At 41.3% G+C, this 17,267-nt stretch overlaps 2 protein-coding genes across 7 annotated transcripts in view; one reads left to right on the top strand and one right to left on the bottom strand.

The window, feature by feature from the left end:
- Positions 1 to 5,016, top strand: part of scml2 (Scm polycomb group protein like 2) — a 28,866-nt gene extending 23,850 nt beyond the window's left edge. For 3 of the 4 annotated variants that reach the window (XM_044353138.1, XM_044353152.1, XM_044353158.1), the window contains 4 exons: positions 652 to 825; positions 1,444 to 1,659; positions 2,257 to 2,411; positions 3,497 to 5,016. In XM_044353138.1, coding sequence (XP_044209073.1) covers positions 652 to 825; positions 1,444 to 1,659; positions 2,257 to 2,411; positions 3,497 to 3,622 — 671 coding nt within the window. In that variant the 3' untranslated portion in view covers positions 3,623 to 5,016. The remainder of the gene's footprint in view (positions 1 to 651; positions 826 to 1,443; positions 1,660 to 2,256; positions 2,412 to 3,496) is intronic. The other variant, XM_044353145.1, reaches the window with a different exon arrangement.
- Positions 5,017 to 8,977: 3,961 nt separating this feature from the next.
- Positions 8,978 to 17,267, bottom strand: part of nhsb (Nance-Horan syndrome b (congenital cataracts and dental anomalies)) — a 56,848-nt gene continuing 48,558 nt past the window's right edge. For 2 of the 3 annotated variants that reach the window (XM_044353089.1, XM_044353103.1), the window contains exons 10-12: positions 13,729 to 16,905; positions 13,416 to 13,557; positions 8,978 to 13,287 (exon numbers count right to left, since the gene is read on the bottom strand). In XM_044353089.1, the coding sequence (XP_044209024.1) occupies positions 12,654 to 13,287; positions 13,416 to 13,557; positions 13,729 to 16,905 (3,953 nt within the window). In that variant the 3' untranslated portion in view covers positions 8,978 to 12,653. The remainder of the gene's footprint in view (positions 13,288 to 13,415; positions 13,558 to 13,728; positions 16,906 to 17,267) is intronic. The other variant, XM_044353097.1, reaches the window with a different exon arrangement.

The following is a 17,267-nucleotide window of genomic DNA, read 5'->3' as shown; positions in this document are numbered from 1 at the left end:
CTTCTCTCTCAAGTCCTAGCAAGAAAGCAAATAAGTGTACTTCCCAAAATGTCGAACTGTTACTTTAACTGTCACTGCTTCTTAAAAAGCAGTTCTAGATAAATTCTAATGTATTCCTGTAACGCCATATAGCCCGGATAGGCAATCAGCCAGGTGAAATTGGTTTAAGCACACACTTGTGGGGCATGAATGTTACTTGGCTGTGTGTGTGTGTGTGTGTGTGAGAGAGAGAGAGAGAGAGAGAGAGAGAGAAGGGGGAGGAGGAATAAAAGACAGTGCCTGTGGCAGCAGCTGATGTGAGCACTGTGTCTGTAATCAGAAGTGACATGTGCGTCTAACCTGGTTTGCGATGCTGGGATTGGGTCTCCCTTGGGGGGCCGGATTGGGAGGGTATGGGTGAGGTTGGGTGGGAAGGAGGGGGAGGGGAGGGGGTTAATTTGTGGATTTGTGCAAGCTTGGCTTGGGTGGGAGGGTGAGGTTCAGGGTGAGGGATGGGGTGAAAAGTGTGGGTTTGTGCTTATAAAGGGAGGGAGCTAACCCAAAACCATCTGCTGTTTTTCTTTAACTGTGAATACAAACAGCATGTGTGAGCGGGTGTGTGTACATCCATACAGCACACAGAATAATAGCTGTTTGTGTTTTGCCCTCCAGTGCGGTCAGAGCATGGTATCCGCTACGTGAAACTGCCCTCTGCCTCCAGTGCTTCGTCTGTGCTGCGGTTCCTGGAGAACATGTGTCAACATCTGGAGAGTGACAGTCTGTTCAGTTCGCAGCCATTCAGCTCCTACAGCAAAAACACACGCTTCTACGACAGGACAAAGTCAGGTGGGCAAATGTGTGGATGCAGGAATTGAGAAGGGAGGGAGACTAAATATTTGACAAAAGGATTTAGCTTTTGATTCACTTCCTAAGAACAAAAGTGTCACCACACAAACAAAATGACTGCATTTCATCAATTTATGTAAAAGGCAAAAAAGATATAAGATTATATTGAAGACAGTTTGGTAGGCAGTAATAATTATTTTTGTGTGGATATAGATTGATTTGTGGATTCAGAAATGTTTTAACAAATTTTTAAATATTGTTAGAGGGAATCTTTTTACATGACAACAATTTTACATGATATACTGTATGTTTTTGATACAGGCTCTGATCTAAATGCAGATAAAAAGAAACATTTTCTGTTAATAAAATAAGTTTAGAGGATTGTGTGACCTTTTTGGAGGTATGAGTTCTAAATGCTTTATACCAGAAGCTTTTATCTATATCATTCTTGAAATGAGACATACATCAGACCTACTGAGTGAATCTCCTCGAGTCTTCCTACATATTATAAGTCAGTCATTTTATGAATGTTTGTATAGTCCTGTAATGTGAAGCAGCTTTCTGTTTTCTATTCGTGTTTGTGGTTTCTTTATCTCTCTTTATCCTTTCTTGAAACAGAACCACTGTCCCACACCGAGAACGGCCTGTCTAATGACGATTCCACAAAGGATCCTGCTCCCAGCACCCGATCCCTTCACACTGCGTCAGACTACCGAGCCACAAAGAAGGAGCGGCCATATTACCCTGGACACACACACACACCGCCACCCTTACGACGCGTCAGCTCCAACCCGACCGAAATCGGCCCAATACGTACACACAGACGAGTGGAGGGTAGGGTCAAGTACACACACACACAGTCACTAATACACACACCAGAGTAACATGATATTTATTTTATTTTTATTGCAACAGCTCAACACGTAACAGAACAACTCAAGCACAGAATGGTTCTGGGATAGCCTGTACAAGCGGGGTCTATCTCTCATAAAATATCTCTGTTGTTTTAACCTTTTCTCTCCACTTTTCACTTATTGGAAGTTGCAACTAAACCAGGAGACTGTGATCGTTTTTCCCATTGGAAGCAAAATCCTTAATGAATAACTTAAATTATTGTCTGGTACGTTCTGTGTTGCCTGTTGTCAGGGGATTTATTTTGTGGGACTTCCCATTTTAAAGTATGTGCTGCATTTTTCCTGGACCTTAAGAAAAAAGGATAGTTATCTTTTCCGCTAACAGTCCATCACCTCAATAGTTGATGTTTCCGCAACATTTTCGGGCATTTGAAAGGCATTTATGACCCAGGTATCATCAATATCTGACCTCAGTAAACAAATAAAATCATGAACAGATAGCATGATAATTGGTAAATATAGTTTGCAAACATGAGTCTGATTTGGTTCTCTGTTCTTTTGTCTTTACAATCTCCAGCAGCAAGCTCAACAACAGGCCCAGACCATGTGACACAGGAAAAGGAGAGTTCAGGGAACGACGCCTCCTCCTGGTCAGTTGGTGATGTTGTACGGTTTGTCCAAGAAGTTGATCCCCAAACTCTCGGCCCGCATGTTGAACTGTTCAGGAAACATGTGAGTAATTCTATTATACGAACTGTGTTCTTTGTCCTATTTACTTTAATTGTCAACATACTACAAGCCGCCGGTTCACCCCCTGTGTGTTTCATGCAATCGTCTGGTTAAATAAACTGTTCCAGACTTTTTTAGGGCCCCAATATACTCCACAGAAACTGCTTGCTGGATGGTCAAACATCTTTGAAAACCCCCTTCACCCATACCTTTGTCCAACCTGCGTCCAATAATTTTTTTAACTTTCTGTGACTGACAATCCCACTTCACACAGTGATTGGCCAGCTGTGCAGAGAAGAAAAAGTAACTTCTCTGAACTTCCCTTTTAAGCTCTTTTCTAAAAAAAAAAAAAATTTGTTGCGCAACTACTTCTGTCACTTCTGTTACTTTTTCTGACACTTGTCATGTTTGCAACGGAGTGCAACACTATGAATACCATCTAGCAGAGACTGTCAGAAATATTTAACAATTATCGCATCTCCCCTGAACTCTATGACAGGCAACTTTTCACTAATGGCCGGGTTATGCAAGAAAACGACTTAATTTGTATGATTTGTTGTCCGACCATGAAGGAAGGCAAAAGTGTTTATAGTTGCCCCGGATGGTCACAATAGAAGGCGGGGTGAAATAGAGTCATGGGGGGGAGATGAGATAATCGTTTACATCTGGGGATAACGGCACACATTTTCAGACGGTGCCTCCTGGAAGTCATGTTGCACTCAGTTGTAAACATGAGAAGTGACAGAAATAATTGTGGAACAAATAAAAAAAGAGAGCAACATTCAAATCCTGCTTAAATTCTCACCTCTGCACAGCTGGCCAATCACTGTCTGTTTGGGAAAGTTACAGAAATTGTCGGACGCAGCGTTGGAAAGATGTGGGAGGAGGAGGTTCCTGAAGCCATTTGACCAAACGACAAACACTTCTGATGAAGTATACTTATGCTTTTAGTGACCTTGCTCAATACAAACCAGTCTGGAATTTCCATCATTCAATGCCTTTATCAAGTCATCAGCATTTTGATCAACTTGTTCTGAGAGATGTTTGTAACCTGCCCTCCTGCTGACAGCGTGTTCCTCTCTCCACAGGAGATTGATGGCACAGCTCTAATGCTGCTGCGCAGTGATGTCATAATGAAATACATGGGACTGAAGCTGGGCCCGGCGCTCAAACTCTGTCATCACATCGAGAAGCTGAAACAGACCAAACAATAGAGATGGAGGCGCTCTTCTCTCACTGGCAAACAAACACACAAACAAAAACTCATTATTCTACAGGGAATTAGTGCAGTATAAACCCACCTGAACCAGGGTCGTAGCTACAAAGAAGACACTGAGGTCATGTCTTCCGTTTTTTTTTCTTTGTGAGTTTGGGGGTTTTAACAACCTGCAGGGAGTTCACTGATAAAAATGTACACATAGTGGGTATTTTATGAAGTGATTCCAGTATATTTATACTCAACCTGTTTAATTTGTCTTCTTTTAGACCAACAGATGAATTAATCAATAAAAACATGAAAAATCTAAGTAATTAAAGAAATCAAGATCTTCTTTTTGGTTTCTGTTGATATCGATATTTATTTTGTTGTACTTTGGATGACTCGTGACCTCAGTATTTCTAAAATCCTTGCTACGGCCCTGATCTGGTTTTTAAAAAATTTACAGACCACAGTTTACTTTTATATTAAAGCAGATACACAGTACATCAATTAATAATTTGCCTCAGTGTGATTAGTATCAAATTCCTGAGCATAGGTGTGAGTTTTGTTCATATTAGTGTCTTTTTGCCTTACTATGAACAACTAGAGGCCATATTTAAATCCACATTTTAATTTACCTCTACATTAACACTTTTACACACAAACGCAAGACATACACTGTAGGTTTTGCAGCTTTATCTCTTTGGATGTTTAGCTGTTTTTTTTTTTTTTCCCTAGTCATAATTTCAGGACGGAGCCTCTACATACAAGTTTGGGAAGGTTAGTTCAGGTACTGGCAGTGAATGTCTCACTGCATTCTTTCTACCAATGCAATAACAATTCTGACTGATTGCTTCTTTTATAGACTGTCGTAAATGCAAGCCAGTGAATGTAAGAAGTCATGAGCATTATTACCAAGAGGTACTGAACAACTGGAGTGCCCCAGTTATCTGAATGAGAAGTGTTGCTCCCTAAAGTCAGTCAATCAATAAAAACAATTTTATTCATAAAAATCATTCATAAATTAACTATTCATAAATTAACTTTGGCAGAGAAGGCACAACTTGTGGATATCTTATTAAGAAAGAAAATGTTTCATTTGTTGTTGTTTTGCAGCGCGAGCTGTAGATGCAGAAAATCAGTCACTGAAGAGTTATTTTTTTATTCTTTATTTGTGTCTGTTTCATGTGCTGGAAGACATTCAAGCTGAACGATCTCAGCTTGAGCACTGACTTTGCTACATGATTGTATTATGCTTGGGCAGCCACACTATCAAACACACACACACAAACATAAGACATACACACACAATGACTGGAATACTAGAAATGTTGACATTAAAGGGGACCTATTATGCTTTTCCTTATTTTCAGTCATAGATATATAATGTTACAATGTCAGATGTTCACATTAAACGTGGCCAAAGTGTCAAATAATGAGGTAAACGTATGTAGAAATAATCTCTGTAAGCAAAAAGCACCAGCTTCAGAGTGCTCTGAATGCTTGGTTTTTTCTGCTTTCAGCCGGAGCTGATGTCAACTGGTGACGGATTTCTTCATATGGTCATCTGCTTCATGCACAGCATGCAAGATCACTGCTGGCATTCCCATTGTTTTGGGGGTAGTCATGCCGAGCCATGACTCAAGTTGAGCTGGCATGCTGTGAGTGTTTTTCCATTACACAGCATGGCAAACTAAAATAAGTAGTTAATCTGTTGGAGGTGTGCTGGTCGTCTGCAGTTCTTCATCAAACACCATCATCACTGCGGCTGTTTCTGCTTGTACTATTCCTCTGTGCATTATTTCCAACTGATCCGCTGAACAAATGGCTCCAAATATCTCTATGTTGTTGTGTCGCCTGGTTTTTAGCGCCGCTAATGAAGCTCTGCTTATTCGGTTAGGAACCCATTTCATTTCCTGTAAATTCTTCACAATAAAAGTTTCCCATTATTTAGTCATTTAAAGGCTTTTAATTTAAAGCAGTAAAGCAGGATTTGTTGGGTTTGCATCAGCGGTAACTTAAAACAATTCAGATACGGCTGCTCCTCAGCAGGCTTCCGGAAAGCTGGCCAATCAGAACAGAGTGGGCTCATCGGGAGGGGGACCTTAAAGAGACAGGAGCTAAGACTGCCTGTTAGAGGCAGAAGCTGAACTGAGGGGCTGCATAAAGGGCCAGTATAAGATATATAAGGAGCAAAAATCACCGGCAGTGTATCAGGCAAAGCTACTTTAGTGAAGAATAAAGGTACAGAGGTGGAAATGAGCATATTAGGTCCCCTTTAAAGTAAAGGCAAGGTCATTAACTGTCAAGTTTGAATGCTGTACAGAAAAGTGCTCCTAAATGAGTACAAGATCGAGAAACTGTTTTGTATAAAGTAAAGCCAAAAGGTTGTTTTTTTGATATCATTTTGTACTGTAACAAAGTGTATCAACCTGTATCAAGCGTAAGTGTAATCAAGTTTAATTCTGCCTGAAATCGTTTTTGTGTGTACCATCAAATAACTACCTACAGGACGATGTTGTGTCAGAGTAATTATTCACTTCAGTCTCAAAGTATTTGTCTGTTTTCGATGGCAGAAATACTATTTTTCTGAACATTTCAGAACCATTTTCAAACCAAATCATGTCTGTTGTAGCTGCATTTCACACTGTTGCTCTCCCATAGTGGTAACAAGTTGATACTTGAAACCGTCTTGCTTTAATGTGAAACTCAGGTTTTAGTAGTTTCCTAGAAGATGTTTTACATCATTAGCATTTTGTGTTCATGATTACAACATAGAGGGACTGCACAATAACCAACTATGTATATTTTTATGCCTTGTCATCTATCGCTCCGCAGCATTTCATATGTATATATTCAACTTTTTACTGTAAGTTCAAAAAAAAAGATGTTTGTTAAATATGTTTGATATGCATTCACACAATTAAACATTTGTTTACATCATCTTAGTGTTTGAGACCCCAGCATAAGGCCACCATAGTAGATACTAGCACATTTATTTTTTATGCCCAGTCCAGTGGTTCCCAACCTTCTTGGAATGTGACCCCTTAAAACAAAAAAAGAGGATGACTTGTAACCCATCATCACTTTTTTTCTGTTTTATTTTTAGAGACCTGAAAAGCTAAGTTTTGAAATGAATAGCATAGCAAAAATGTTCTGCTTTCCTGTTCTGTCAATCCTCTTGCAACTCCTCAGCTTTTGAGGGGCTACAAGGGTCCGTAGTTTTGCTACCACTATTCAGTATCCTGAAACATTCAAGAGCACTGGCAGAGCTCAATGTTCTTAAAGTTTTGGTGGGTTTTGTGTATGAATCTGTTTGTGTGGGTAAGGGGGTTGAGGGTCAAATGATCATGGATGTCTCATTTAAGGAGAGTGACAGGCCTATAGGAATCATTGTTCAAAAGATCAGCAGTTCAAATAGCTAGTCAGCAGCACTTGGGATAAACAGGCTCATTATGGCTCCTCTTGTAGATTCTTTATGAATGGTATATGCTGTTTCCTGGCTCTGAAGTCAGTTACAACTATAGCCTAGCCTGACCTACTTTTTCATTTGATAAACGTTTAATGTTGTCTGAAAGAAACTCTAAAATCGGGAGGCAAACTAAGGCTATACTGAGTGGCTTTTTAAACAAAGTTGTGATGGCTCCTGAAAAGAGAGTTCTTGTCTCTGAAATGAAGACAGAGACATTCCCATAGCACACAGCCTATATGGCATCAAGTACCTGTAAGTTAAATGAATAAAAGATAAAGCGATAATAATAATAATAATAATAATAATAAAAACTGGAATAATATAATTGTGGGTAAAAGTAGTGGTTACGACGGCTTATACAGTAGCATTCACTTAAGAAACATCGAGGCTGTTTGGTAATTAACACTACAGTATATGAATCTGCCAATTATCGATAAATCAAGAGGAACGTCTGTCACAGGTTGTTCAAACCGTCGGTTCAGTTAAGAAAGGACACCAGGACTATTAGCTAGAGGCTAACGGTTAACGCTATATGTCGGTGTGTTAACGTAAATAAACAAAACGCGGTGACAAGTTCCAAAGAGACAGCTGTCCTTGTCCTCAGGATAGTCTCCCATCAGAGTGAGTGTATACACAATAACCGCTCAGACACGGACACAAGTTAACTAGTTACCTAGCTAGTTAGCTAGCCCGAAAGACGTTAACTGCAGGTGACTTGTGTTGCTAGGAGACAGCTTGGCTCGTTTAGTTGTTGCCGACGGTTGACCCCAAAATGGAACTTAGAACGTCTTTAACTCACTCACAGTTGTGCAGTCAAGACAGATCAAAAAACAGATAAGTACCTGCGTGACATTACTCAGTTCCTCAAATGTATCGAGACCAGGGAGGAAATAAAACCAAATTAATTCAGGTAATGTCATCATAATGCTGTTTCTTAACAGGCAACCCACAAATAATGTTAACATTTTATCATAGGTATGAGAAGAGGTATGAGGTAGTTTTCTCACAATTCTGAAGTGCTCTGTGAAAATGATGAGATCTAGAACCAGATGTTTGAAGTTTTTAGGGGCAAAAGTTTAAGTTATGTCTCATTAAAAACATATTTACACGTTTATTCACATTTTATACAGACATTGTAAATACAGAAGTGATTCTAATCTGCTAAGTCCTAGCTAGAACCAGCTTTTTTTAGGAGTAAGTAAGTAAGTAATGTTAAGTAAGTTTTTAGGGGTAAAATGCAAGTTATGTCTCAAGTTAGTCAAGACAAGTCCAAGTAAAGTCTTATATCTTGTCAAAGCAAATCTCAAGTCTCAGGTTTTAAAAGTCCCTGTGGACAAGTTCAAGTCAAGTCACAGGTAAGCAAAATGCAAATCTGTCAGGTCTCTGAATGCTTACCATTATAATTAACTGGCATTTAAACATTTTCCTTTCAAAGTTGTGGTCATACATACATAATTGACCAAGATCCATTCAATGCATCTAGTGTGCACTTTCTGTCATATATTTATTTTTCTTGCATTTCATCAGGTCAAAACTTGAGACTTGAATGTTTTCGCTCTCAAGTCAAATCTTTCAAGAGTCAGGTCTCAGAGCAGTTACTCTTAAGTCAAGTTTCAGTTTGACTTGACTCAAGTCTTAAGTCTACAGCCTTGAAGTTATAATTATGAGAAAACTCAAACATGTTTTTCTTTTGACCTGTTGAGCCTATTTTTCAGTTCACCCATAATGAGTCTAAGTTGAATCTTGTTTAATACTGGACTATTGGAGACAGCATTTTTAGGAGAAATTCTGTAATTAAGGCTAAAACTAGATAATATTAAAACACTGCCATCTAGTGGAGAGATTATCTCCATGCACTTGGTTCAGATTGGGAGGAAATGAAGTGTCACACAAAAGGCCTTCCGTTTCAACGCAATCACATTTATTGGCTTTTTTTCTATGCACAGTTACTAAGCAGCCTGATGAGCTGTTAAAATGAATTAGTAATAGAATAATGGAATTTTCACAATGTTGTACCCACCCCCCAAAAAAATAAATACAAGACTGAAGGTGTTGCACAGCTCCAAAAGATACAAAGGCTTGGAAATAATCATGTAAACTTTGAAAAAAAAACTTCTTTGTTTTTATTCTTTTATTTATTTATTTTACAAAAGAAAGAATTTGCAACATTTTTCTTCTTTAAAAACGTATTTACAGGTTTATACAAAAATACAAAAGTGATTCAAATCTGTTAAGTCCTAGCTAGTTTTAAACATGGAGCTTCTTTTAAATAGACAGTTACACTGTGTCTTCAACATCTGTGTTTTTTGTGTTCTCTAACACATATTTTAAAGTCTGTTTAGTGTTATTCCATACTGTACACCTTTGAAAAAATATCCAGTTGTTGTTGTCACACTTCCCTTTAGGGCAAAATTGCGTGCAGACATTGGAAAACAGGCTGGAACGAAAACTCTATAAAGGTTATAGATTTTTGTTTCGTTGTATTCCCAAGCTGCTGAGGACTGAGGTTTGAGAGGGCTAAATGAGTGCTAAACTAGAGTCTGTATGGCAACCTCACAGTTTGTCTTTCCAATCAAATTGTGTCAATCAATCAACTATCCACTGCTTTCAGAAATGAAAGAAACAGTAAAAATACCCCTATAGCATCAACGCCAGGTACAATATGGAAAAATCCCACTAAACAAATTGTCAATACTGAGTGTTTTTGTTATCAAACTTTTAAAATGGTATTTCACAGAGTCACATTGCATTATTCATGTAATACTGTATTAACCGTACAGATTCATTTATATTAATTATTCAATAATATTAAATGTTTTGTGGGAATCAGAAAATTCTGAAGTGAGTCAAAAGTAAAAACAATGACTTTTTGATCAGCTTTTGGGTCTATGAATGGTTACTTTTCCATTTCCATGTTTTGTTTTGTTTTTTTTTATTTGTACATTTATTTTATCCAAAGAAGTTAGTCCAGATATGCACTTTAAAGTGAACCAGCAGTTTCTCCTGGAAAGTATGTCTCTCACTCCAACTTTCACAGCTCCAGCAAGACTAGGACCCAGCACCAAAAGTGTTCAGATTCTTCCTCCTGACAGATTCTATATAATTTTCTTTACAGTCTCTTAAACATATGATTGTCCAGTGAGTAGATATACAGTACAAGATAAACCCCTGTTTGTGATCACGACTATACAGAACAGAATTAGCCAGACAGTTTGTACATCTATAGAACACACTATTGAACTTGACATTTGAACGGAAAATACAAAATCTTTTCTCGTGTTATGGAGACATCCCTCAGATAAAAATAATGATATGGTGGTATCCTTTTCTTTTCTTCTTCTATTTTTTTCTTTACTTATTGCATGCGATAGAAAACACAACAAATAAAACAATGAACAGGAACAAGTGCGCTTCAGCATGGGTATGATGAATGTAAAATTCTAATAATCAGTTCACAGCTTTTTACTCTCTCCGTCTTACACAGTGTCAGTTCTGCAATTCAGATTCGCTGAGTATCAAACAGTTGTGGTTTTGCTATCTATCTATCTATCTATCTATCTATCTATCTATCTATCTATCTATCTATCTATAGCATTTACAATAAAACAGTAATATACTTGCTGAGGTATTCACAGAATACAGTGAATGGTTTCTATTGAAGTACGGTCTCTCAATGTAAGAAGTATATGTGTTGTGTTTGCTGTGGTAGGCAGGTGAGAGTTCAAACTTTAAACTGATGATCATTTCCTTCGGTAACACGTTTTACGCCAAACTCTGGTGTTAAGTAGAAAAGGCTGCAACAATGGATGCATTGCTGACGCTTAAATATTGATGATATCTAGACCTTTCCTCCTCTTGTCTCCTCTCTTGCAGATATTGTGATATAAAGCTTGGAGGGTAAGACAAAATGGTATACACCAGCCACTGGGTTGAGCTTTCACCTGTCTAATGCTACTGGGTCAGTGCAAATGAAGGAGAGGCAACAAGGAGAGGAGAACAGTGTATATTGTTGAGATTTGTGTGTAATGTCAGTGAGACCTGTTTTTCTTTGCTACACTCAGGTTGATTCCCTATAAAATTTCTGCTCATTGTTTTATATAGATATGATTTTATATTCAGTACAAATATACATATGCGATTTCATTATAAGATATATTTTCTTCTCAAGGAATATTCTTGAAGAATCATGAAGTGCAAAAGAGAGGTTGGTTCTTGGAAACCTTTCCAGATTAACCTCTAGTCAAACCGATTGAGGACCTTCTAAAGCATTTTCACCGTCTGCACTCAATGGTATCTTTAAAACTGCGTTGAAATGCACCTTTTCCACTTCAAGTCAGCACAGCGCAACTGGCCAGCAACTGGAAAAGCTCTAATCAGTCTATACATACTAGATTTTAAGGTTGAGTTTAAATAAGTATGTGATTCTGGTGGAACATGGCCCAAGTCCATGTATATGTGCAGGGACTTAAAATTGCCCTACTAACAACCACCTCTAGTAGAGAAAGGCCACTGTGCGATTGTCCAAAATTAGCCTGTTTCTTTGACAAATGGGCCCCATCTAGGCACAAGCCCTTGCTCCTTCTTGTTAGACACTCAAATCTGAGATAAATCAACTTAGATCACTGGCAATGTGGTACAGATATCACTAAAACCTTTCACAGTGAAAGATTAATTATTCTTATAATACAAAGGAACCACAAAAATGTCGACAGAAACCAGGATCCAGGGGATGTTTCCATATAGGGTCATGCAACATGGTGAAACTTTATCATCATGTTCTGAGGCGCAGTTTTACAAAAATACATGCATCATGTTATCTTTTTGGATATAATTTATGTGAAGAAATATATGATTGGCTCTGTGTGATATACTCTCTATGCCAGGTCTGCAGATGGAAATATAATAGATAAGTTGGTGCTGTGTTGAGATAATGTTGTTGGTAACTTCCTCAAGAAACAACCCTTGCTTGTTGGCAGGAATATTGAGTATGGACTCTGGGAAGTCTGGCCACTGCTTTGGGCACCAAAAATTGAAAGTATATTAAATTTCATAAGAATTTTTAATTTTCATGAGAAAGCAGTTCCTCAGCGACACACACACACCCACACCACTCAAAACACAAGAAGTAGAAATATCAGTGGATGTTGCATGTGTCTGTACATGCACGCGCACGTTGTCCATTCTCCACAAAATTTCTTTTCTTATCATAATTTACCAAACATTCTGGACTGTTTTTTTATTTTTAAAAAAAGACAGTTCAATCAAAATAGGTCTTAAGTTTTGCTCTTTTAACTATGAGGGAGCTATTCTTTTGATAATACAGTATTAAGGTATATTCTCAGAGTTTTCAAAATCATACCTTTATGATTCAGTAACTCACAACACTGTCTAACACCCTTAAATAGAATAGTAGATCCAAATACTGGGTGCATTTTAGCAACAGTCAGATTTTATGTGTTGCAAGCATTTGACAATTGGCCTTGATGAGACCCCTATCCAAGATTATAAAAGTAGAAGGGGCCATTTCAAATGTAGGGCACAGCCAAGAATAGAGGACATCTCTCATCGGGTGGTTTTAGGAGGATCTGTCATCATGGGGGCTCCCATCTGAGTTCTCTGTCTCCCCTTCAGAAATGGCTTGCATGGGGGCTGTGTAGAGGCGGCTGCGTGTACTATAGCGACTGCTGTTGGCTACAGGGGGGATCCGAGAACGGCCCTGTCGAGATGCAGCTGACATGGGCAGGGTTTTGGGGGTGAAACTCTCAGAGTTGGCCCTGGGAAATAGACCTGTTATCTGGATTGGTTCCAGACCAGGAATGGGGGGCTCCTGGAGTGCAGAGGGTGGCTCCTCCACCTGTCTAATGGGCCCTTCCTGAAGGGACTCCCCAGGGGTCTTGGGGGTGATAGGGCTCTTCAGAATCTCTGTAGCAGACATGCGGTAGCTGGAATCAGACCTGCTGCCTTTCTTCAGCAAGAGGAGTTTGAACTCCTCATTGGACGTGCTGGATTTCTTGGCGCTGCGGTAGATGGGCACAGGGGCTCGTTGTGACCCAGCAGCAGTGGCCAAGGTGGCTGGGATGTTGAGAGGAGGGGCTGGCGGGATAATGATGGTGGAGACATTGCCAGGGGTCACTGGTGTTGTAGGGCAGAGACGGGACTTCACATTCAAGTCTCCCGAATCTTTACGGCCCAGGACCTTTCTCTTGGATCTATGAGGAAATGAGGAAACAGTTTAGTCATAATTAAGATTTAGACAGATAGTGGATAGATAAATGGTTGACAAAATAACATAAACATAATAAATTAAGTTTGAATCACCACTAAAAGACTACAGCACCTGTGTATCATGGCAAACAGATCCTCAGTTGTACGGGTCTTGTTGGGTGATGTTATAATAATGTCATCATCCACTTTGGTGTCATCCGTCAGAGGGGAAAGTGAATTGTCACTGGGAGTGGAATCTGTAGCAAACGATATTCCTATCACATGTCATCTGGTTGTCTGATCATTTAGTATACAATTGGTGAAATAACCATCCTTTAAACCTTGTTCTCTGTTTATGATTAAAGGTTAATGCATGATTGACCAGCAGTTGAAGAGGTTATTAGCTCCATTTTTGGAAATTAGCATGTAACTGTTTTAAATCTTACCTTTACTGAAGTAGTCCTCAGTGTCAGGAGTGGTGGAGTCGTCTTTACTCTCCTGTGGCTGCTGATGGGCACTTCTGGTAGCACCTGATGTCACTTCCTCCTCTTCTTCTGGCTCTTCTTGTCCTCCTTTCCTTGCATCGCTGATTAGGTAAGGATGCGATGTTTCCACTGTGGTACCAGGCACTTTGACTGGACTAGCCCAGGGCCCTGAGTCTAAGTGGGATCCCCCAGCAAACTCATATGCTGGGGGTGGAGGGTGGTCTGATCGCATGCCTCCTCTGGAACATGCAGCCCTCGGCGGTTCTTTCACTTGCTCTTCCTCGTCTTCCTCATCATCTTCATCGTCATCATCATCCTGGGAGAACGAGCGTTCCCCCAAAACCCTAAACTCAGAGTGTGCATGAGCTGAGTGCGTGAGCCCTCTGAATTCTGTGTGTGAGTGGATATGTGTGTGTAGATCCACTGGTGAAGGGTGGGGAGCACGTGGCACGGGCCGATGCAAGGGTGAGCTGTCCTCAGAGTGTTCTGATGATGAGTCCATCCGGGTTCTGAAGGCCGTCATAGCCCAGAAGGTTCCAGGTCCATAGCGGTCTTGTCTGAGTAGTAGGCTTTCATAGGATGGAGGCCCATCAGGGTGGCGGCCAGGGGGAGGTGGTTGTGAATGTTCAGGGGAGGAAGTGTGGTCCTGAGCTGGGGGTCTGGGAGGTGGTCTGCGAGGAGGAAGAGGCCTAGTGTTAATAGGAGGTGGAGCCAGAGTAGAACCACTAGGAGGACATTTGGGTCTAGTAGCAGTCTCAGCTCCACTTGTTGATTCCTGGTCTGCAGTGGTAGCACTGTCTGTAGATTGACTGATGGAGTGGAGCTGAACTGAACGAAGAGCAGACGGAGTTATCGCCAATAGATTTGAGCTGGGAATCAAAGGTGCAGAGTTTGAACTCAGCGGAGGGTTGGTATTTGATGCCTCAGGGGCCAACAACTTTGTACCGGTGGCTAAAACGTTTGCAACTCTGTGTTTGCTGTGGTGGAGCGTGTGCATGTGGTGTGTCCTGTGGGATAGTGTGTGTCTGACATAGCCACCATGAAGAACATTGAGATCAAGTTGAGAAGGTGGAGGTGGGAAGTCTGGGTCTCTTTTATAGCCAGAGGAAATGGAAGCTCCATCTCTGGGGAAGTGTTGCAGCGAAGAGAGAGAAGACTTCCTCTCGGGCACTTTGGGCTTTCTCTTGCCAGTTGAGGGTGACAGAGGTCCTGGGAAGAATGCTGCCGAAGATGAGGGCAAGGTTGATGTTGGAGTCTCTGATTGACTGGAGTAGCCACTTGATGGTGAGGCCAGGCCAGCCAGCTTCTCAGGTGATCCAAGTTTGAAGTCTCCAGGTGGGAGAGGTGGACTACTTGCCCTAGTCTCTGAAGCCTGGGCAAGGGCCTGGGTTTGGGTTTCTGTGGAGGAGGAAGAGCTGTCTGGTGACTTGATACACTCCATGACAGTCGTACCTGTGGCGGTGCTTGAGTTGGACATGGACGCGTACTCACCATTGTTGGACTTCAGCTCAGTGTTGTGAAGCCACAGATCTGCATAGTCAGATTGCACAGCACCTTCATCCTTAAATGAATGTGTATCTGCAGAGCTGAAGGACATGGGCTCTACTATGTCCACAGTTTCACCCAACCCCATTCCCCATGTTCCCATAGGCTCTGCCACAAGACAAGATGTCTGTAATGGTTCTGGAGCACCTCCAAGCTCTAGATCCAGCTTCATATCTGTGGAAGACAAGGTAAGTTCTTGTTCACTAACCATCTTTGGTTGATCCTGATCTGCCTGCGTGTCTGTTCCGACATCAACGCTACTACTCGTGTCCCTAAGTGAGGAGGTTCGTTTGGGTGGTGGAGGTTTGACTTTTGGTTTCCTCAGTGGACGACTGGACCTCCCCAAGGTCATAGTGCCTGCTCTGAAGTCAGCTGAAGGCTGGGTGTAAACTCCATGGGATAGTGGTGCTGCCACAGTGTTTGATTGGCCACAATGAGGCCCTGGGTCTGCATAGTTATACATGTATCCTCTGTAACTCTGATTACACTCCCCAAAATGCACAGAAGAGGAGTAGAAACCCTCTGTATCTGATGGGTAATGAGAGCCAGGGTCTTTTTCAGTGTTGATGGTCTTGTTGTCACTGAAACAGGTTTGGTCTTCTAGACCTTGTTTGGAGCTGTACTCCTGAGCTAACCCATGGCTCTGGCTTAGGTTGTGGGTCTGGTCAGGGTCTTGGTCTGGATCATTCTGGTCTTGGTCTGGAGGATATGTCCATTCCCCCTCACTGGCTGTACTGACCCCTGCATCATCCAGCTGGTCTGTGGCTGAGGATGTGAATGAACTTGACCTGTGGCCCTGGCCCTGGGGTCTGAGGTCAGAGTGGTATGAAGGATCCAGGGAAAATCCCTCATCAATGGCATTGGGCACAGTGTTGAGTGATAGTTCTGAGTCACAGTGGGATGAGCCTGTCAGTGGTGGAGAAGAGGGTGGGGGAATGGTTTCAGAGGTCTGAGAGGGGCAGGTGGAGCTGGAACCACTCCAGTTCCCGCTTGATGACTGGTGGTCCTCCTTGTGGTCAACATGGCTTCCCAGGACTCCTGTTGTAGACACAGAGTGAATAGGGCTGCTGAAAGTATCTGAACTCGATGAAATCTCACAGCTGCCCATGTCAGCCTTGCGGGGCAAGCGAGAACGGCCCCTCTCCATCCAGCTATGCTCTGGGCTCCCTCCTCCTCCACCCCCTCTGTCTCTCTCTCCAGATCGTTGCAACCTCTTTAGGCTTCCAAGTTGCAGTGGCTCAGGAGCTGCCTGGTCATCTGTGCTCTCTTCTTCATCCTTCATCATCATCATCTTCATCCTTGGACTAGGACCAGGTGGAATAAAGTCCTCTGCTTCATATGGTGACAACTCCTCATCGTCGTCGTCATCATCATAATTGTCATCGTCATCGTCATCACTGTCCATCAAGCGTCCACCTTCTCGCGGAAGGCTACGAGATCGCAAGCGTCCACCATGGGCTGCAGCACTAGTGTATGTGGAGTCTGACTGGTCACCAAGGGAAGAAATGTTGCCTGTTGAATGGGACAGAGAGGCAGGGATTCCCTGATGGCCACGTTGAGCTCTAATGCGTCGTCTGGAGGGAGCAGCTGTACCTGAAGAGGGAATGACAGAAAAGAGAGTGGGAAACAAAGGGAGACATATCTTAATTCACACTGATGTTGGCCATATGGACTACCCCATTTTAATAGCAGGGTGCCATTTATATACCATTTTAATCCCACTTTGATGAATCTAGTTTGAGGGTGACAGTATGCTGATTTGATATTATTGAAGGCCTACAGTTAGTTGTCCTGTTCAAACTTAGGAATGGCTAATAACCAGTTAGTCCTCTGAACATACTGTAAGTTTATCCAGCCATAAAAATGATCCTACAAAATCATCATAGCAAAGACTGCAAAGTCAGACATCTTAATTTATAGCTGGACTAAATTTAATAAACTTATTTTTAGTCTGT

This window comes from Thunnus albacares, chromosome 1, assembly GCF_914725855.1.
Source record: "Thunnus albacares chromosome 1, fThuAlb1.1, whole genome shotgun sequence".
In the NCBI taxonomy this organism is placed as follows: domain Eukaryota; kingdom Metazoa; phylum Chordata; class Actinopteri; order Scombriformes; family Scombridae; genus Thunnus; species Thunnus albacares.
The sequence above is the reverse complement of the archived record's forward strand: the minus strand, read 5'-3'. Positions and strand labels throughout refer to the sequence as shown.